Genomic DNA, 22,978 nt, shown 5'->3' on the forward strand with positions numbered 1-22,978 from the left:
AATAATTATAGCACAAATAAAAAATAACAGCAGGCCTTCGAATTAAATAAATAGCTTTTTAGTTTTTCAGGTAGGTCTAACAGTAGGGTTAAGATATTTAACTTTTTTTTTTTTACCAATTATCCAAATAATGTTTAGTCCTCGAAAATTATTATTATCAGAACACGTGAGCATAACATAGCGGTTATCAGATCAATGAATGAGAGGGCAGCGTTACCAGAGTTGCCCATATACCACACATGTTACAGCACAGTAGGGCTATTGCAGACAGAAACAATACTGTACTACATCCATGTTTCCTGCTGGCTCAATGTTTGAGTGGACTTTGCTGTTCCTATTCGCATGAACGGTATACGAGTGGAGCGACTGAGCGGAGCACACACATAGAGCGGATAATACCCAGAGTGTCACACCACGTGAAAGTGAAACCTGAGCGGTGAACTCATTTTCGGCAGCCAAAATTTTGGTGCATCTCTAATTATTGGCGACATCAGAAATGGATATTATATAATAGATGCTCTTTTGAACATTTTAGCGATTTTAAAATATAAAAAAAATATTTTTTACACGGCACCCCTGCTTGCGACAGACGGCACCCCGGTTGGGAAACACTGCGTTAGACATTCGCAGAGCAAATTAAGGGACTGTCTCAAAAGTGCATAAAAATAATTAAAAAAGATATGCATTCCAAGACTGGAAACATGCAAAGCATCATAGAAATAAAATTTAAAGATGAGAATTAAGTGAAAAACCATTAATACATAATTTCAAGCCGTGAATGGGATAGTCACTATGAATTGTTACATTGTTATTACATTGTATTCCAACCTTTTATTTTAACTGATAGAAACAGCTATTCTTTTGGCTCTTGTTTTGGTAACATATACAGTAATACTTGTAACACATCACACAGGACTTGGAATATTGGAAATGTCATTCTGTGTATTTTTAATAAATTGTTGAAATATTCAAATCTATATAACTTCCTGGTCATGTGACCTGATGATGTCACACCGGCTGTGACATCTTCACACAATCCTGACACACATAATACATGACTTGGATTTTTGAAATATGATATTGTGCATTTTTTATGAATTTTTGAAATATTCAAATTTATATAACTTCCTGGTCATGTGACCCGATGATGTCACACCAGTTGTAATATCGTCACACACACCTGACACACATCATACATGACTTGGAATTTAGAAATGTTATTTTGTCTATTTTTAATGATTTTTTTAATTATACAATATATACATAGATCATTACATATGAATAGAGCTCTGCACGAGGGCGTGATCACATTAGAGATAATGAGCTGAGACAAGAAAATGTACCTATCTTTACTTTCATGCTTATTACAAAATTAAACTGAACAAAATTACAATGTTCTCAATTCGTCGATGAGTCCACCTTAAGCTGTTTCTTTATAACGGACTTCTATGGGGTAGAATGCTTAACGTGATATTATTCACTTTATACACTGAATAAGAGCCCGTTCTTTAGACAGCAGCAAGTGTTTATTATAAGTAAAATTTGACAGAAATTTGGTTTCCCACGGTCGTTGTTAAGGTACGTTAAACCACGTTAAGCTGTTTCCTTATAACGGACTTCTATGGGGGAGAACACTTAATGTGATATTGTTCACTTTATCTGTGGAATAAGGGCTCGTTCTTTTGACAGCAGTTAGTGTTTATTACAAGTAAGGTTTGACAGAAATTTGGTTTTCCCCTGTCATTGTTAAGGTACGTTAAACCACGTTAAGCTGTTTCCTTATAACAGACTTCTATGGGGGAGAACACTTAATGTGATATTGTTCACTTTATCTGTGGAATAAGGGCTCGTTCTTTTGACAGCAGTTAGTGTTTATTACAAGTAAGGTTTGACAGAAATTTGGTTTTCCCCGGTCGTTGTTAAGGTACGTTAAACCACGTTAAGCTGTTTCCTTATAACGGACTTCTATGGGGGAGAACTGATGATATTGTTCACTTTATCTGTGGAATAAGGGCTCGTTCTTTTGACAGCAGTTAGTGTTTATTACAAGTAAGGTTTGACAGAAAATTGGTTTTCCCCTGTCATTGTTAAGGTACGTTAAACCACGTTAAGCTGTTTCCTTATAACAGACTTCTATGGGGGAGAACACTTAATGTGATATTGTTCACTTTATCTGTGGAATAAGGGCTCGTTCTTTTGACAGCAGTTAGTGTTTATTACAAGTAAGGTTTGACAGAAATTTGGGTTTCCCTGGTCGTTGTTTACGTACGTTAAGCCTTTTTCACATTAAGCGTTTTAGAATGTCCCTTTTTTTCCCGCGCCTGGTACCTTCTCAATAAGTTTTACCGTGCTGCGCTGCCCTTTTAGGTGTTTTAACAAATTGGATGTAGAGTTTTTAGCTGTTGATAAGGTTTTCTTCCCCCCAACATAAATGACAACGCACAATTATGTTTTTGCCTTTCACAGAAATAAACTCAAAATAATGATTGTATTTCCAGCTGGCGAACGCGTACTTTTCACTATCCATGCTGAGTTTGTTTTCATTTATAGTACCGGCGTCGCAGGCACATACCAGTCAAAGTAGGTCTCAGGTAGATGATGTCGCATTTGCGACAGGCAGGCATCTTTGTGAGACTTACTTTAAAAAAACGATTTCTCTTTTCAACGATGTAACGCAGCAGTAACGTAAAGTGACCTGGGCTTGTAACTATACTCTAATTACTATTTTGGAAATTACAACGCGTTAAAACTAAAAAAATAATCAAACTACAGTAACGAGTTACTGCCCAACACTGTTAACATAAAAAATGCTCACTTCGACTTTATATTTTTTTGAAAATAGTTTAGTTTTTTACAATCATTCTTAACTGTATATTTGAAATATTTATGCCAGCTCAATACTTAAAGGGGGAAAAATTTTTTGAAATTCATTAAAAAATAACACATATGTGAAATGTGGTTTATCATATTGCCATGAACATTGCATGTGAAGTTAGATAAAATAGATGTTGTAATGTTTTAAACAAAATTAATATAATTAAAACTAGTTTTAAATTTTATGCTTTTATGTGGTCATTTTATGAAGTCCGCACTTACCGTATTGTCCCTAATATAAGACAATATTTTTTTCTTGGAAATACATCTGAAAAAACGCGGTCGTCTTATATTCGGGGTCTAGACTTCGACATGTCAATAATACACCCACAACAATAGGTGGCACCAAATACGCATAAAACGAGTGTGCCATGAAATACGAAGTGTAATGCGTGTTGTAAAGATCGTGAGCAAAAACAAAAGAAAAAAACCTTACAGCTGCATGAGTCGTGACTGTCACGTTAGCCTGATGAGACTAAACTCCCTTTGTGATTTTAAAACGTAAGACAGTACCCAGATTTGAAGACGACATTAAGATTTAACTTCTACTGTTAATAAGATTTTGGTAGGCTACTATTAGATGGATAGCCTAAATGTCCTAATTCAGATGGGCTACCTGTTTTTTTTTTTTAATGGTATATCAAAAAGTGTATCTTTTTTAAATGTGATTGTTGGTACATTTTACCCGTTTTTACCATATACTTTCAAAACAAAAATTAAAATAGGAAAAATATGCAATATGAAAATAATTGAAGGCAAAATGTGTTTTACTGAGAAAAAACAAGATTTTGTTTTTAAAAAGCCTTTTTCCAAAAGGTACATCTGGAAAAAGGGGGGGGGGGGGGGCGTCTTATAATCAGGGTCGTCTTATATTCGGGCCAATACGGTAATTCCATATTCCATTTCTAGCAAGAAATTAGCATACATATTTACAACAATATTCAGATTTTAAATGTAGCATGGAACTATGATTGAACCATTGAACCATTAGAAGTTAAGCACAATAAAATAAAACAAAATTAAAAATTGAGATAAGATTTGAGGCTCAACACATGTTGTTTATTTCCTTTCCATAAGCTCCAGGTCCTGTGCTAATGATACTGTAGATAATTTAGAGTAGATAATTCAGAACACAGTCCATTAGGACTAAATAGTTGAAATGTTCTCTGAACTTTTGCACACTGACTTGGTTTTAAAGATAAGGGTTGTAAATTGGGAGAGGGCATGTTGCTTGAAAATAACTCTGATTAGAAAATGACTCACATATGTCACTAAAGAAAATGGTAAATGGTAGTAACTACTGGGATGTGATTTAAGTCAGGTTTAAAAAAAAAACATAAAAAAATGTATTCCCAGTTTTGGATGTTGAATGATCCAAATAACTGAATGATTGCCATGCCAAATGACAATATATAGTAACAGCTACGACGCATAAGACCTGATTATCTTACCTCACTGACGGACCATATCAAGGTTTACAACCTTAGTTTACAATTCAGGAAATATATTGTCTAGTGGAATAATGTAATATGTGGCATTTGTAATGAAATTGCCTTTAACAAAATAATATTTTGTTGAAAGTTTATGATTGTAATATTTTAGTTTTATGTTTTAACTGTAAGTAATATTAAGGATATTTAATGACAGCCAAAGAAAGTGAAGGCCTTTCAATGCCATTTAGCCCCTTTATTACAATTTATTTTACATTTTACAATTTTTAAATAACATTACATTGGACATTGTGGTACTAGTTTGGTCTTTCTCCTCAAAAACAACCTTTGACCTATGTAAGATTTCACAGGAAAGAAAAGAAAATCAATCAAGGTGGTCTAAAATCTGTGGTTGCTGTTGTCTGACACAATCAGTGAGTTCCATCAGTTCCATTGCTGACGGGCAAGTCTTGGGTGGTGTTTATGAAACAGCTTTTGCCTTTGGCCTGCCACACTGGCTGATGGAACTTTGGACCTGTCGCAACTCTTGTTTAACCCCCAAAGTGAACTGTATAGATCCGAGTATAAATGATGCGAGCCAGATGATCACCACCAGTCTCCATTCAGAGGAAGACTCGCTGTAAACGCAGGACTTCTTCTGACCCAGCATGGGGAATATGAAGCTCTGCCTATTGCTGCTACTTGGGACTTATGCCATAGCCCGTGAGTATAATGTTCCTTCGCGTTCTGGTGCATTAATGCTATTTCATTAATGCATTTCATGCACTGAAAATATTTTATTTGTTTTTCTTCATCCTATATACTACATCATATTTTTAACATTTTATATTCTGTCAAGGCTGTTAAGTTGAGTGAAAGGTAGAATTAATCTAAAATGTGAATTTTTTTAATGTAATCTTTGATTAGCCTTTTAATATATTTATGTATTTTTTGTTTTGTTTTCATATATTTCCTAATCATAATTGCTTAATGACTTTCTCACCAGAGCAAGACACTGAGTCAAATTCTCATCCAGAATGTCACTGTAAGTATTTTTCTTTCTTTATTTCTTTTCCTTTGATTAAATGTTGTATTCATGGTGTTTAAGGCTCACGCATGTTAAAGAATCCCTTTAATTTAATCTTATCTTTTAGCTATTGGACTCACTGTACCTATTGTTGTTGTCACTTACTTTGAACCCTCAATAAACGACATCACCATTCTAAGGTGGCCATGTACTCTTTATCAATAACAGACAGTGCTTGAGTCAGGATGTCAGAGTCCAGATTTCTTATTGCTTGCCCTGATTAGATAAAACAACATAATGTAACAAAATTTAAACAAAGTAATATTAATTACACACACACACACACACACACATATATATATATATAACATTTTTCTCATTATTTTATTAGTCTTGTTTTCCTGAAATAATATGTAAACTTCCCCAGAAAAATAACCCTTTAAGAAAATGAGCGGGTAAGTCTACCAGTGGCGAAAAACAACATGTGTATTCAGAATATATATTTAAGATACATTCTTCTTCTTTTTTTATCCTCTCTCTCTCTCTCTCTCTCTCTCTCTCTATATATATATATATATATATATATAATCCTATATATGGTATGTCCTACATTTTTGTTGAACAATTTTTATTGGACAACAATAAATGAATTGAAAAATAAATGTACTGAGAATATGATTTTTTTTCTGAGTGTGTTATTATTCTTACAAAAATATTATAATTTTTGAATTGACATAGTATGTATTTCATTTACAGTATCTAAAAGATTTAAAATCTACAAAAAATATACATATCAATATGAAGCTGAGATCCAGAACAGGGTGACTGGGACTTCCCCTCTCATGAATGGTCCCAAAATCTCCTGCAAGGTACATGTAACAATTGAAGGGTGAAAAATCATGTAACAATTCAGTTTCTCAATATGTCTTTCCTGTTTTTATATTCCTTAAATTCATTAACACCCTTCTATCCATAGGTCGAAATTGATGTGCCTGTGGCATGCAGCTTTGAGCTCCGTACCAGTGAGTGCTCCCTAACTGAGGTGGTCGGAACGGATGCAAATGGGGCGCCCATCTATGCACCTGCTGCTGAGGCCCAAGCCTTTCAAGCAGCCATAGAAAAGTATGTTTCCCTTCCCTTAGAGAAAAGAATGTTAGGTCTGCAAATATTCCAAATGAGCACAGCCAATATTGCTTAAATATACCAACAGCCAATGGAAAATTTAAAATACCTCTAAAACTATACATTGTAAGACTGGTCTCCAGTTTGGAATGAACTGATTTTAAAATTGATCAGAAACTTTTCAACAAGTGATTCAACAACTATTCCTTCTCTTTGTACAGAAATGTACTGAAGTTTGTAATTGAGGGTGAGACAGGTGTGACACTCTATCCTGAGGGAGATGAAAACAACATCCTGAACTTCAAGAGGGGTATCATCTCTGCTCTGATTGTTCCTGTCATGGAGAAGGAGGAGAGCAAAGACATGGTACATAAACATGTTTTCTTCTTCCTTTAGGCCTTAATCTGAAAATATATGAATTGCCTTTTATTGTATGTTGAATTTGTTAGATTAATTTAATTTAAGCACTGCTGTTATGGACACCCACTTAAACACTAAGCAAATAAGATATGAATCTTCTTATCTGGAATAATAAATTCCAATGAAGGTACAAGGTAATCTTGACCCAGGTAGTCAGCTGATAGGAGACTATTTCATGATATGCACGATACCGCCTCTACATCCTCATAAACCTAATGATAGGTTTGAAACAATTATTTCAGCTTTTGCAGTTTTGCTTAGTATTAATATTATTTTTTATAATACAAAGTAATGAATAATCAATATCTAAAATATCCTTGCTCCGACAGAGCCCCCAATCGCCACTACACCATTACTGTACATTACCTTAAAGTAGTTTGTTTGTATTTGTTAGTAGTAATAAAATTATTGCAATTGATTGTAATTACAAATATTATTTTTGGCCACATATAAGGTAGATTAATAAATCAAAATTTCTCAAAACAGTGAATTACCAGTATAATTTTTTTCTGTTTATATGTAGCATTTGTATGCTTATATGTATGCTTATAATAGCATTTCTGACATATAAATATTGACTGCATATTGTATAATAGCAAACCATGTGTAAACTCCTCTAATAATCCATTGACTCAAAATAAGTAGTGATCCTTTACCCCACACCACCTCAGCCTACCAAATAATTTCACTAAAAATTCTGAAAATTTAAAGACATTTTGGTAACACTTTCTATGAAGCCCGTATTTATAATACATTATACGGGTATTCTTAGGGCATTATAGTGAATGCATAATATATTATAAAAAAAAACATAATATATTGTATATTAATTATATAATTAATTATAAATTTTTATAAGTTTTAATGCATTATAATATTTACTTATTTGTGGTTATAGCTTTTAAGCGTATGATGATTTATAACACAATTAACAAAATGCATTCATTTACAATGGATTATATTTCCCATAGTTATACTGTATTATAAGTCTCATATCTTGCCATTGTTAACTTGTTACTTTACATAAAGCAGACAAAGACCACTTATAAATAATAACAACAACGATGACGGCGACGACAACAACATCAGCAGCAACAACAATAATAAATAAAAACAATATTTTTTCTTAAACAGCCATAAGGTCAGATATTTGATCAGATGAATGTGTTATATGGCACATTTGCTTTAAACCATATTTAAAGTAATATCAGTAAGATAGTAAGATTCTGTGCAGATCTTAAATAAATAATGTCAAGATATGAGACTTATAATCCATTATAAATTAAGTGGATTTAACATGGTGTTCATTGCATGTTATAATTAATCATATTTCATAAAAGTTATAACCACAAATTTATGAGATGATAAAAACATATACGTTTTATTTATTTTTTTAATAATGCATTCATTATAATGCCTTAGGAATACCCGTATAATGTGTTATAAATACGGGCTTCATAGAAACTGCTAAAACCATGCAGACGTGTAGTGCAACGCAACTAAAGGCAAATCTTCTGACATGAAGGACAGTATCTGTGTGAACCCCACCATGACCTCAGTGGGCGACTCATACTTTATACAATCACTGCTGTACACAAACATTCATTTGCAATGATCTAGCTTCCATTGATTGATTATTTAATCTAGGTTACTGTCCATGGAATCTGTGCCACTGATGTCAAGGTCAACACCAAGGAAGATATTGCCACTGATGTCACCCTCACTAGGGACCTGTCAGGATGTGATACTTTCAAAACCCAAAGAAGCCTTACTAGCCCTCTTGCCATCATCACTGGTTTGGTGAGACAATCACTTTTTTAATATATCATAGCATCTGCTGGGTGAAGCTTTAAATCATTGCTTCTTAGTCTATTTTTATTTAAAAATTAAATTCAGTTTCATTAATTATCATCCTCAGTGCAATTTACCAATTACAGAATGTTTAAATAAACAGGTAATGATTAGGCAAGTAAACGCTAACCAATACTGACAAAATCAGGATATCATACAGACTGAGCCAACAACAGGTGAAAAAATAATTTTCAAGAAACAGATAATGTACTTAAAATTATATTTGTTTGTCAAAAGCAATACCCTCTGTCCAAGCTGATTGGCAGTACCCAGACTTGCAACTATAAGTTTGACAACCAGAAGAAGCACATGACCTCTGCCACGTGCACAGAGAAGCACATATTCCTTCCTTTCTCTTACCAGTGAGTGACACTGACATCATATTACTTGCTACATTTTATAATGATATCTGTGCATAAATGGAACATCATATTTTAATTCATTTATATGTATTTCATTTTCTTTGCAGGAATACGTATGGTATTTCTTCTCTTGTTAAACAAATCCTAACTCTTGAGGGAACCAGCAAGATTAATGACAGAGTCTTTGATTATCGTGAGTGTTCCCAGTTTCACTGTATATCTCAAATAGATTTGAGAACTTTGGATTTGATTTGTCTGGTTAAAAATGATAGAACTGTTGGGAATGTGCGGACTTCATTTTTTCCCTGATTGTGACTATGTAGCCTTTCACTCACAAATCATCCCGCTCTCCAAAATACAGGTTCTGCTTACCCCAAACACTTGGCTCTAGAGGCAGTGGAGGATAAAGCCCCAGCCCAGACCTCCGAGGCTCTGCTGTTCATCTTCAGGGAGCTGAAATCCATGAACGAAAAGCCAGATCGGCATCTGAGGGCCAGCACTTTCCAGAGTTTGGTGTCTGAACTCCGTGGACTCGAGCATAAGGTTCTGAAGCAGACCATTACTCAGATGGTGGAGGAGGACAAGTTCATGACCTGGCAGGCCCTGATTCAGTGTGGCACCCCAGAGTGTGGCAGCGCCATGTTCAGTATTCTGAAGACCTTTGAAACGGATGCCATTGAGGTAGATGCTGCTGTCTATGCTCTAGGAATGATGCTCAAACCTACTGGCCTCTTGGTGAAAGATATACTGGAGATTGCGCAGGCCAAGAAGAGCAAGCCAATAATGTATGCTCTCAGCAATGTTGTAAGGAGGTACGCAAATTCTTTTCCATTTCTAGACTGCTTAAGTCCTTTCATTTCCCTACTGGAAAGACTAGCATAGACCAGCATGAATTTTCAAGCTTGTCCAGGCTCGTTCATATTAATTAAGTGCTGCCAGCATCACCATGGTGCCAGATGCAAAACATGGTTGGTGAAGACTGTCATTTGTATGATCTTTGTAGTGAAGCTGGTCCACCAAAGTAATCGTGCTTTGTAAAACATCAGCACACTGTAATCCAAAGTACAATATATGCTTGTGATCAGCTATGCTATCTTCATTTAGCTGAAGTATTGTCAGTATATCTCCACTGTAGCTGAGCATTTATATAATATATTTCTTCAGGCACTTCCAAGCTGAGGGTCAGCTCACCTCTGAGATTCTTGAGGTGTCTAACTTCATTAACTCCATCCTTGGTGCTGACTGTGCTGGCGAGAAAGATCTGACCTACCTGACCTTAAGGGTGTGTGTTTTAACATCTATATTTCTGGACATTTTCACACTGGAAACCCAACTTATTTTATTATAATCTGCCCTGGTTAGGTGATTGGAAACATGGGCGAGGCTATGGAAGCAGCTGATCCCAACATAAAGACAACTCTGCTTAAGTGTATGAGACAGCCTGCTACCACCCTGTCAGTCCAGATGTCTGCTATCCAGGCTTTCAGACGAATGTCTGTGACTCCTGATGTAAGTGTTGCAGGATTTGTTGAACAATTTATATTTTTTCAGAATCAAATGTGTGTCTTATGCATGGAATTATCCAAATAAGAAAACTAACTTCACACTCCAAACTCTCTCTTTTTTTTTTTAAATGTTCAGATCCGTTCCAGCATTCATAGAGTAGCCCTTTATGCCAAAGGTGCTGTTCAGAAGAGATTGGCTGCATATCTTATCTTGATGAAAAAGCCAGAAGCAAGTGACCTGGAGGTTGTGAGGAAGATCCTTACCCAGGACCAGAATGTGCAAGTCAAGTCCTTCGTGGCTTCTCATGTCTACAACATTATTCATTCCAGGAATCCTGAAATGAAAGAGTATGTAACTCAGTTTGTCAATTTTCTCTAGACTGGATGCAAAACACGTCAACTGCTGTCTATCATTTATTTTGCTCTTTATCATCAACACTATAACGTTTTTTCTTCCCAGGTTGGGCAAAACGATAGTCAAGGTCATGCAGGATGATGAGGTGCTTACCCACTCAAACTACACTCAGCTCTCTCGTAACTATAAGATGGATGTATTTATGCCAGGCAAGGATGCCATGGGCTCCAATATGCAGGGAAGCATCATCTTTGATCCCAGCAGCCACTTGCCCAGGGAGGTTATGCTTGAGACAACCCTGAAAGCCTTCGGTTACAACCTTGACTTCATGGAGGTAGGATTTTTCATGTGTTATGTACTTGTATTTAATTTGCTGTAAAACTCAATTGTTATATGATTCAGTTATTACTTTTTGTTTGTACTTATCCTTGATTTTTATGGACTTGTTGCATTTGGTTTGACTATGACTTTTGGAATTTATTTATTTATTTATTTTGTGGTCACCAAGATTGGCATGGAGGGCAAAGGATTTGAGCCAACTGTTGAGACTCTCTTTGGAAGCAATGGCTTCTTCCCTGATTCGATTTCCAAAGCAATGTACTGGTTTGGGGACAAAATGCCAAACAAAATCAATGAAGTTCTTCAAGAGTGGGTTGAACCCCTGAGAACAGAAAAAACTAAAAGACAGGTAATGTATTCCAAACATAACAATGTGATTATTTATAGGATTTAATTTTTCATGCATGTATCCAAGGCTAGATAATATCAGAATCTTCTCTTTGACAGGTTCCTGAGAACATTATAAGGGAAATGGTGCGGAACTTCAATAAGCTTGCAAAGGATCTATACAACCAGGACTCTCCAGAGGCTATAGCTTACTTAAGGATCATGGGGAATGAGTTGGGATACATCAAGAGCACCAATGACCTCTCAGCCGTAGTTGACAGGATGGCCACGTATATTCAGGCCTTCAAGTACTCACCTGCTTGGGTATGTATATACAATATGCTGCATTTTACATGCATAAAATATATCTATATTAGCTCTCTCATATATCAGACAACACTGGGTTAATATGGATATATATATATATATATATATATATATATATATATAGTTTTTTTCTTGAGGCATTATATATATATGCAAAAATTCTACATATTCCTGTTTCAATAGATTACAAAAGCCTTGATGTCTGGAGATCAGAGCATCTTTGCTCATTACATCTTTATGGATAATGAGTTCTCCCTTCCAACTGCCTCTGGATTTCCCCTTAAGTTTGCTTTGTCTGGGACCTTTGCACCTGGTGTTGAGGGTGGTCTGCGTATGGAGCCTGGCAGGGTATTGAATATTGCTCTTTATTGCTTTTTGTTCAGTATCCAGATGGTTTATGTAGAAAAATGTAGGGTATAACGGGCCTAAAGGTGCCCCGGGGTAAAAGGCGCCTTTGATATTTTTTCATCTAAACCACTAGATGGCACAAAAATGTGGCATAGCATTTTCCGAAACATTCGCTTTTCAAGATGCACGTGTATATTTGTCTGATCTTTGACGCGATCGCACGCAGCAGTGCAACGTTGATTCTGAGCTTACTTGATCTAATATTTTATGTTTTTTTAAATGTTGTAGATTTAAGTAGCAAATGAGAATCGCTCAAATTGATGCATATATTTTGAGACAAAGGTCTTCTTTATGATTTTCAGTTTTGTTTAAGATAATTAAAGCAACAGTTTTTAAATAACAAAATAATATGTAAAAGTATGGTATTTGGGGTAAAAAGTGCCCCTGCTGTTGGGGCTAAAGACGTACAGTAATTAACATGATAATTAATAGATGGCTGACTTTTCCATTTGTTGACATGGCATGGTTAGATTCAGATGGTAAATATCATCTATTATGTTGAGTGTCCATATTAGAGATAATCACCATGTTTAGAGAGAAGCCATCATATTTAAAAACATGATATTAATCATATCATATAATAAAATATAATTTGTTGTTACTACTGTAAATATATATACAATTGTTATTGGATCTCCTTCAATGCTTTCAGAATCTTTACTTATTAAAATGATTTTGTTGCTGTATTTTAAAATATATTTTTTTCTGCAATTATACATTTTAGGCGCAGTGAATAGCACTTTTTTTTTTTAAAGGTGGGCCTTTAGCCCCATTGTACCCTATAACAAATCATTTATATTTCATCTTTTTATTACTAATGTATTCCTATTTCTTTTCAACAGGGTGAACTGTCTTTTTCACCATCCGTGGCAGTAGAATTTGTTACCCGTATGGGAGTCCACATCCCCAAATTTGTTGTCTCTGCTGTGGAAATGCACACTAATATGTTCCATGAGAGCTCTTTCAATGCCAAGATCACTATGGGTGATGGCCAAATAAAGCTGTCTATCCTGCCACCCAAGAGCACTACCGAACTCTTCAGAGTCAGGTAGCATTTGTGCTATATGTCTGAAGTGGTTTATTTTAAATGTATACTCTTTATACAGTTAAATAAAATGTACAGAGATAAATTTAATCAGCTTTCAACAAATCTGGTCTAGTCAGCTGTTTAATAGTGACATAATGGGAAACCTTTTGTCATTTTTCACAAACAGCAACAAGTTAGTGATGGTGTCCAAAACACCGGTCACGCTTGCTCCTGAGACAGGTGACAGAACTGCCATTGTGAACTGCAGCCCCCTTATTTCTGGAATCAATTACTGCACCACCATACTCAACTCTAGAGCTGAGAGAAATTCTCCATACTTTCCTCTCAATGCAGAGTCCAGGTAACAATCAAACTTTTAAAAAAATGCACAAAATAAATGTTCTACGTATTATGCTAAAATTATTATGTGCCCACAGTTTTGTTTTGGGTATCCAACCCACTGGTGACATCACTGAGTACACTACAGCCTTTGCCTACGAACTCTTGAACGAGGGCAAGGAAGGCCGCCAGAAGGTTGATTCTCTGAAAATTATTTTGAAAGCAGAAGGCATGTATACTTAACAACAGTGAATTTGAAATCATGACCACTCTGTTATAATATAACCGCATTCCTACAGTGTTTGATATTGTGGGTTTAGCAATCATTTCCCCCCTCTTTTCTTGCCATAAGGTGCTAAGGCCACAGAGGCAACTGCCACTATTAAGTACAACAGGAACAAGAATATTCTCATGACCAGCATTGAAATTCCTGACTATGATATTGAAGCCGGAATTAAAGTTGGTGTCACTGACAACCTTGCTAAGGGAAAGAAGTTCACCATTGATATCTCCAACAAAAACATTAACCAGTTTTCTCTAACTAGTCGTGCAAAGTAAGTAGAGTTCTAAATAAATTTTTGAAACACTTGCCAATGGGCAAGTTCCTTTCATCTAAAATACATGTTTCTGCTAATAACAGGCTTGAGGCCATGAATGATGGCTTGCTGGAAACTCAGTTGATTGTGCCCTCACTTAACACTGAGGCCACTCTTACTGCCACCATGAATTGTGCTGACGATTTGACTCTGGAACTCAAGAGTAACATCAAGCTCCCAGAGACCAACTCTGTGCAGAAGATTACCTTACAATATGGTATTTGATACTTTTCCTGTCGTTGTTTGCACACTCTTTTTATTTTAAAATCTTAATTTAAATAAGTCTTAAATAAGAATTTTTTTGGTCTTTTGTCAAATATAACAAGTTATAATTTGCTTTTAAAACAGCTAAAGATGAGATGAAGATTGAGATAAAGTCTGACATAGACTCTGAGATCCAGAAGCTGATACCTAATGCAGCACCTCTTCAGAGTCGCCTATATCAGGCTTTTGATAACATCATGGAACATAAAGTTGTCAAAACTGACATGAAACTTCGTCACATTTCCGCAAAACTCTGGGAGGTATGATTGTATAAAATTTAAAACAGTTTTTATTATAGACATAACAAATATTTGGACCATAACCAATATTTTAATAGGCTTACCTCATTTGGATGGACAAGATTGCTTCCGATGTGCCCTACCTTCGGACACTGAGAGAGAGCATTCCAGAGCTGGTTATTCCATCTTTGCCTGAGAGGGTGTTCATGAACATGTAAGATTAATGTTAATGTTTTAAATCTACATAATCCAACTACAAATGTGTTTATCCATTCAATTCCAAATTAATTTTAATCTATTTACAGAGAGAGCATGTTCAAATACAAGTTCAACAAAGATTATATCACTTTCACCATTCCTTTGCCTCTTGGTGGAAAAACATCTAAGGACCTGAGAATCCCTCTCACCATGGCCACCCCAGAACTAGCTATGCCACAAATTGGTGTAATGCTGCCCTCTAAACCGTTCAATCTACCAACCTTCTCCATTCCCTCTAGCTATGACCTCTCAATGCCTCTTCTAGGAATGGTAGAGGTATCAACAAAAGTGAACACTAACTTTTATGATATAGAGGCTGTTTTCTCTGGTGGCAACAACACTGTCAATGAGCCCAGCTACATTGCAAGCTACAAAGTTGTTGCTAACAGTCCCGTGGAACTTCTTGCTTTTACTGTGGAAGGTAAACATATGCATACATGAAGTATACATGATACATGATTTTAGTTTTATTAACTGATATGGGTCTTTGGGTGGGATTTTTTAAAAATTGTTTTGTCATTTCTAGAATTAATGACAATATTTGTTACATGCAGGATCTGCACAAATTGCTGACATTACAGAGGACATTGCAAAGTTCGACATCATTTCTTCCCTGAAACATAAGCTCATAGATGCACGCTTCAGTCTAATGGAAACATCCAAAATCACAGATGAAGCAACAGTGAAAGCAACAGGAGATTACAAGATTGAGGCCTTCAGCCCTATGGGTATGCAGATTTCACTGGTATACACAACCCAGGTTTCAGTTTCTTCTGAAATCACAGGAGATGGCAGTTTAGATGGATCACTAAAAGTAGGATCAATATCTGCTAGAACTACTGCCACACAAGCCTTTGTACTTCAACCCAAAACCAGAGAGGCAAGAGCTGAATCCACTTTCAGGTTAAATTGTCCCGTTTTCCAAATCCTAAACAAGATGAAAGCTACAGCAGCCAGTGGAGAACTTTCATTTGAGTTGAACACTGATATAGAGAATGACCCAGTCCACCACGCCACCAAGTTCAACATTGAACTCAAGGAAGCTAAGTTTACCATTAAGTCTGATTCTGTCACCAGAGCTTATAAGACCAAGCTTCAAAACCAGGTAGATTTCTCTGCAACCATGAAGGAGGTCACTATCAGGATTGAGTCCCAGGCTGATGACAACACAAACCGAGCTTTCTCCCAGCTTACTGGGTCCCTAAACACCCAGGAACTGGAGCTCAATAGTGATGCCACGATCAACTTTGCTGCCAACCATGCATCTAACAAAGGCACGCTGTCATTCACCAAAGATGGTCTGACCACTAGCTGTACCACCAGTGCTCAGATCAGCTCTGTAACCTTTGAAAACATTTTCCATGGTGGATTTACAACTACAGGTGCTACAGTGTCTGTCTCCAGCAAGGGTAAAGTCAATGAGAACAGCGCTGAACTCAAAGTTGAAGGAAGACTTGCAAGTTCAGAGGTATACCTAAACAGCATGTACAAGGGTGACATTTTCAATGCCAACACTCGAAACATGATCACTTTCAAGCTGAATGAAGATGGTCTGAACCTCTCCAACAACTTGATTGCATCGCTTCAGGAGATTAAAATAGAAAACACAGACTCACTGATACTTACCCTCAAATCTCTGGCCATCCATTCTAAATCTGACAGCTTCCTGAATAAGAACAACTTCTACAAGCACAACATTGCAGTGGACATACATGACTTTACAGCATCTTTGAAGGCCGAAAATGATCTTAAAGTCATTGGTATTCATTTCAGCAACAAGGCCCAGATGAAGGCAGAGCCCTACAAGATGGACGTTACTGGTACTCTGAAGGGGATATTTGGTGAAGAGGAAATGAGACATACATATGAGATCATGTATTTTGACCAGACAGCCACTGCAAAGTGCAGCACCAATGGGAAACTCTTGGGCAGTCAAATGACTCAAAGCTCTGAGTTTGAGATTGTTGGCTTTTCCACAAAGTTTGGCAATGAGGTGCGCTTCAACTCTCCCTCTCTCCGACTGGAAAGCAACATCCTAACAAAAGCAGAACCTTTCAGTGTGAATGTTGAGGGCTTCTTCAACTCTGATGGAGCACTTAACCTGTATGGAAAACACAGTGGCCAGGTGAAAAGCATGTTGCTCCTTCAAGCTGAACCTAAGTCATACTCACACAAGTATGAATGGAAGGCCTCAACCTCTCACCAGCTGAACAATGGAAACTCCATTAAAACTAACTTCCAGCATAAAATAACCAGTGCTATCACCTCTCAGCAGCAAAAGTTTAACATCGATATGGAGTCTAAGCTAAATGACCATGCCTTTGACCACTTCCTGGAAATCTTCAACACTCCAAACAACATGGGTATTGCACTGAAAGGCACCGTGTCCACCAACCTCTTGAACAAAGTCAATGACAATCAAGAATTTGGCATCACAAGTGCTCTGAAATACGAGAAGAACAGTGACAGTCATTTTATTTACCTGCCTTTCATTGATAAGCTGCCTGTTCTCATAGAGGAGGTCAAAATTGCAATGCTCACCATGAAAGATCGTAGCATTGACCTACTTGATGGCATTGATACTAAATATGACATTACAGCCACTTTTAAAAGCAAAGGAAATGAACTTTCACAGGTAATTGAACATTTTGATGTGGACATGTTCTTGGATGATGTGAGACTTTTTGTCTCCAATATGACAGCTGTAGTAATGGAAATAAGCAAAAACCTGCAACCTATCAGGGACTTGATCGACATTTTGGGCCAAAAAACTGGCATTATCACCAAGATAAATGAAATTGTCAACAAAATTGATGAGGTTTTGGCAGATTATGAGATTGAGGCAATGGTTGAGAAAATCATTGATGATGCTGTGGATTTAATGAAACAATATGAGCTAAGGGAAACTATGCAATCAGCTGCAAGTTACCTAAACTCTCTTGACATGAAACCAGCATTTGAAAGAATCTTTGAACAAATTAATGAGCTGACAAAATTACTAAATACCAAAGTCAATGAAATTATGTCTTATGATTTTGGTACCTTGGCTGATGAAGTAAAGCAGATAGTCACTGATCTCATTAGGGTCCCCTGCTTTGGAATGCTGCATGGTGAAATTGAAATCAAATCCTCAGAGCACATTCTGAAGACCAGTGCTGAACTTAATAACTCAACTGACAAGTTCACTGCTAACCTGAATTCTCAGTTCCAGACTCCTATTGATCTCTTGGCTTACACCTTTGATGCAACTGCTCACCTTAGCATTCCCAGAATGAAAGAGCTGTCTCTGACTGAGACAGTGAAGGCAAATCACATGGCTTTCTCTCTGGATCATGAGGGATTAATGTCCATCAATGGCCCTATTGCCCAGGTATCTTCCAAGACCACAGCTAAGGCAACCACAGAGCCATACACTGCTGACTTAGTGAACAATGCATTTCTGAGCACAGAGAATGGCTTTTCAGGTACTCTGGAGACCTCTTACATCCACAGTGTGAACATGCCAGTGGCCAACATCTTCAGTGAAGCCACAATGACTCAAAAAGCTGCTGTTCAGCTGGAATCTGGCATAATCACTTTCACCCTTGGAAATAATGGCAAAGAAAAATTGTCTATCTTTGATTATTCTGATGAAGGAACCCACAAGAGTAACTTGGAGATTCTGATGAACGTGGAGTCCATAAAACTGACTTTTGATGGTGACACTGAGAGCAGTCTTCTCAAGATGAAGCAGAAAGTTGATGCTGAGAGTAGAGGTCTGACTCAGATCAAGTTTAATGTGCATGCAGAGACAGAAACTCCTTTCATCAAGAGAAGCATTGCAGCAGTGAAAGGGCAGATTTGTTTGAAGGAACCCATGGTTGAGCTGAGTGGGTCTCATGATGCTGAACTGATTGGGAAAGTTGAAGGCGCCATTACCAACTCCGTTAACTTCAAGGCTGTGCCTTTTGAAATTATCTTTGACACCAAGAATAAGAAAAACACCAAAGTAATGCTTCCCTTTAGGTTGTCCAGTGAAGTTGATTTGCTGAACGATATGGCTTTAACTCTGAATCCCTCTGTGCAGCAGGCCAGCTGGACCAGTCTTGCTAGGTTCAATCAATATAAATATTCTCATTACTTTAGTATGGCTAACGATGAGAAAGAAATCCAGTTCTGTGCATCAGTCAATGGTGAGGCTGACTTTAATGTGCTGACCATGCCGATTAACATTCCTAAATTGACTGTCCCATTCATTAACAAAGAAACACCGTATGTAGAGAAATTTTCTTTATGGGAGGACACCGGCCTTAAAACAATTTTGATCACACCTCAGCAGACCTTTGATATGGATGCAAAGCTTAAGTATGCGAAGAACCCTGAGATGTTCAACATGCAGCCAGTCCTCAATTCTGTCATTACGAAAATTAAAATACCCATTTTCACAACTGCCAAGACCACATCTGAAACATATGACTGTCCTTATTTTGCTAAGATCACTCTTCCCAGTATTAAGGAATCAATAATGATCCCTATCATGGGAGACCTGACCTATGACTTCACTGTGAAAACAGCTATGATCATTATGAAGACAAAGGCTGAGATCCTTAATCAGGATGAAACTGCTGCCCAGTTTGAAACTCAGGTTAGCTCGGAGTTTGGTTTAATCAATGGGAAAACCAGTGGCTCTGCCACCTTCAACATGAATTCCGGGATGAAATTGTTTACCAATCTAATTGTGGAGCATAAATATTTTGAGAACAACTATAATGGAGATCTTGAGACCAACACAGAAGTCTCAAAGGTTGTTATTTCAAATGCTGCCAAAGTAAATCTGCCAGATGTGAAATTCACGCTTTACCACAAATTAACTGGGAATACAGAAGAAGGTCTTACTGTCTCTGTATCTTCCCCATCTGCTGGACTCCTTGGTCTTCAGCTGCAGAGCAAGAGCTTATCCCACCATACAGGAAGACTTTTTGGTGCAAACCCAGTAAGAATTTTTTAAAATTTTATTTCAGAATATAACAAATTGTTATACATTTAGTGTATCTTACATATCAGTCAATTTATTTATTATACATTTAGGCCCAATCCCAATTCTATTTTATACCCCTTCACCAGTGTCAAGGATCATCATACGTCATCTTCCTATACACCCATACTATACACCTATACTGTACTGGTGTGCATTAGAGCCTTTAATTAGTGTTCTATATTAATGCGCTGCTTACTGACACACACACACACACACACACACACACACACACACACACACACACTGAAATAATTCATACCCCTTTGTTTGAAGTGTGGTCCCGAAAAATCTTCGTTTGAAGGGCTATCTGACCCTTACCCCTACCCCTCCAACCAAAAAAGAATCGAGACACCCCTACCCCTTCATGTGAACGCACAAAACGGGGAAAGGGGAAGGGCTAAATTGTAGAAATGGGATTAGGCCTTAGTGTATCTTACATATCAATGAATATCACACACACACACACACACACACACACACTGAAATAATTCATACCCCTTTGTTTGAAGTGTGGTCCCGAAAAATCTTCGTTTGAAGGGCTATCTGACCCTTACCCCTACCCCTCCAACCAAAAAAGAATCGAGACACCCCTACCCCTTCATGTGAACGCACAAAACGGGGAAAGGGGAAGGGCTAAATTGTAGAAATGGGATTAGGCCTTAGTGTATCTTACATATCAATGAATATCTTAATACTTTGAATGTTCAATTAACAAGTAGACATGAAAATGTCATATTCTATTTTTTATTACAGTCTGAGGATTACGTGGACATTCTGAAGGTTGACATTGCAATAAAGAACTCAAACAGACTGAGCTTCCAGACACAGTGGAACAAGGAGCTCCCTAGTCAAATTACTTTGTGGCTGAAGAAGAAAGTTGCTTCATTAAAGGACAAAGTAACATATTTCATCACTGCAATTTACGATGACATCAGCAGGAAGTACGAGAAGCTAGAAAGTACCATTGATGACTGTCTGAAAGAACTGCCTGAAATCCTGAAATTAAGTATGGAGAAAGCAGACAAGCTCATAAACTCTATCAAATTTCAAGATCTGGACAAGCTCTCATCCTGGATCAGTAAAGTTTTCTCTGAAACTGTCAACTCCAACATTCTAAATGAAATAGCTGAGAAGGCTGAGAAGACCAGCAGAATGATTCAAGACTACTATAAAACTGTCAAAGCCAAGGCCCAAGACTTTTTTGCTGAGATGACCCTTGAGCAACTGATTGACGACATCCAGGCTTGGATTGAATCTAGTATGACCCGACTGGAAGTTCTAATGAACCAAATTATTGAGACCCTCAAGGATGCTAAGAATATTCAGTCCTATGTGAGACTGAACGACACAGAAATGAACATTGACATTCCTATTCCATTCCATTCATATTGGATTTTTTCAGTAGAATGATTTCACATCCTTGTATCAAAACACTAGTAGCTAAACTTTGCCAAGAGAAATGATCAAGATTGCCTTATTAAAAGTGTTATGCCCACAAAATATTTGCCCAAGCTGCTTTGGTTCCCTCTTTTTGTTTTTTAACTAATTTAGAATAGTTTTTTAAAGAAAATAGCTGAATGTTACGATCTATCTTATTATTGTATTTAATAAGCAATGACAGTAAAGTACCAATAAAAAAATAATAATGTGCAATTTGTTGTATATATTCAGTTGTAGATCTCCACTTATATTTTAGACACTTGCATTGCATTTTCTTATATACAGTTATTGTTTTCTTTAATAAATCTTTGATATTTACATAATCATTTTATGTGTAGGGTATTTATAGGGTGACCATAAACTCAATCTGATAAAGAAATAATAGAAATATTACTAATAAACTATAGTTTAAGTGTTCAATTTAAGAAATCAAGTAAAAACATTTGTGTTAATGGTTTGATTTAGGAATGACATAATGAAAACCGCAAATTTCAACTATATAAACTTACAGAAAAAGTAACATTACAATGCACTTTTGTCTCGCAGTATCTTTATACCCTTACTCTTCTCTTAAGAGCCAACTGTAATGTCGGGGTGAACTGCAGGGGCGGTTCTAGACCACAGTAACTGGGGGGGCCAGACAGGGGCCACTTGTGCTTTTAGGGGGCACAATTTTAAAATTAATCTTAAACTACTTTAAGTAGCCTATTATTAATTGTCATTTTTCACCATGTCATGTATCGCTGCAATCTAGATGTAATCTATAGCAATTTCAACTAAAATGAATGTTTCATCATGTTTCATTTATTTGACAAATAATTTTGTATTGTAGTGTCAGAGGCATCATTTTTGAGTTGGCACGAATAAAGAGGCGGGGGGCTCTCATACTTGTCATATGACACACAGCAGCCACAAACAGATATAGGCTTATGTCTCTACTGAAATAAATAAATAAATAAAACCATCACAAAAATGTTTTAATGATTTCCACAACAAATAACATTACAAACATTACAAACCATCCATTTTTAAACATTAAAACCATTAAAAATGTTTTGGGACACATTCCATTAGGATGTATTGGTTTTAACAAGCCACCAATAAAAGGCAACCAATTACCAGTAGAGGCCAACAGGGTCCATTACAGTTTCCCTTAAAACCAATTTGTAACCAGTTGTTACAAATTGTCTAATGTGTCTAATGTTTTATTCAGCAGGGTTTTCATTTTTTCCCCCCAAAACATATCATGAAATATCTCGATTCTCAAATATGTGCAAGTAAATGCATTTTGCACCTTTACAGATTATGTTAGTTCTCTAGTAAAGTAGCCTAATAGTATTAATCTATTAACTTTGCATAAAAATTCATCTTTTTACTTAAGTACCAGATATGGTGTCATACCATTAAATATATTTAATACGACTGACTTTGTATTTAATGTGAAGTTAATA

General features: G+C 36.5%; 1 protein-coding gene across 2 annotated transcripts; it reads left to right on the top strand.

The window, feature by feature from the left end:
• Positions 1-4,938: 4,938 nt before the first annotated feature.
• LOC107592912 (apolipoprotein B-100-like) lies at positions 4,939-21,732 on the top strand. 2 transcript variants are annotated; one of them, XM_016282489.1, is made up of 26 exons: positions 4,939-5,027; positions 5,311-5,349; positions 6,088-6,200; positions 6,308-6,453; positions 6,675-6,819; positions 8,521-8,673; positions 8,962-9,086; positions 9,194-9,279; positions 9,448-9,898; positions 10,251-10,368; positions 10,449-10,595; positions 10,728-10,939; positions 11,052-11,280; positions 11,455-11,634; positions 11,733-11,936; positions 12,123-12,287; positions 13,190-13,395; positions 13,562-13,735; positions 13,812-13,942; positions 14,066-14,267; positions 14,354-14,526; positions 14,658-14,833; positions 14,911-15,026; positions 15,118-15,491; positions 15,625-20,042; positions 20,841-21,732. In XM_016282489.1, exons 1-26 carry the CDS (start codon positions 4,973-4,975, stop codon positions 21,495-21,497), a joined length of 9,195 nt encoding a protein of 3,064 aa, XP_016137975.1. In that variant the 5' UTR covers positions 4,939-4,972; the 3' UTR covers positions 21,498-21,732. The 2 variants fall into 2 exon arrangements, with proteins under 2 accessions (XP_016137975.1, XP_016137976.1); XM_016282490.1 differs by lacking the exons at positions 4,939-5,027; positions 5,311-5,349; positions 6,088-6,200; ... (3 more) ...; positions 8,962-9,086; positions 9,194-9,279 and having other exon boundaries at positions 9,586-9,612; positions 9,654-9,898.
• The last annotated feature ends 1,246 nt before the right edge of the window (positions 21,733-22,978 follow it).

Source organism: Sinocyclocheilus grahami, unplaced genomic scaffold, assembly GCF_001515645.1.
Source record: "Sinocyclocheilus grahami isolate Dianchi unplaced genomic scaffold, SAMN03320097.WGS_v1.1 scaffold161.1, whole genome shotgun sequence".
In the NCBI taxonomy this organism is placed as follows: Eukaryota; Metazoa; Chordata; class Actinopteri; order Cypriniformes; family Cyprinidae; genus Sinocyclocheilus; species Sinocyclocheilus grahami.

What these genes read in the sequence shown, in the direction of transcription:
- LOC107592912 (XM_016282489.1), top strand. Translation starts at nt 4,973, where the DNA reads ATGGGGAATATGAAGCTCTGCCTATTGCTGCTACTTGGGACTTATGCC. An exon ending in CTCAGCAATGTTGTAAGGAG is followed by an intron (nt 9,899 to 10,250) that starts GTACGCAAATTC and finishes ATATTTCTTCAG; the next exon opens with GCACTTCCAAGCTGAGGGTC. An exon ending in GAAGATTACCTTACAATATG is followed by an intron (nt 14,527 to 14,657) that starts GTATTTGATACT and finishes CTTTTAAAACAG; the next exon opens with CTAAAGATGAGATGAAGATT.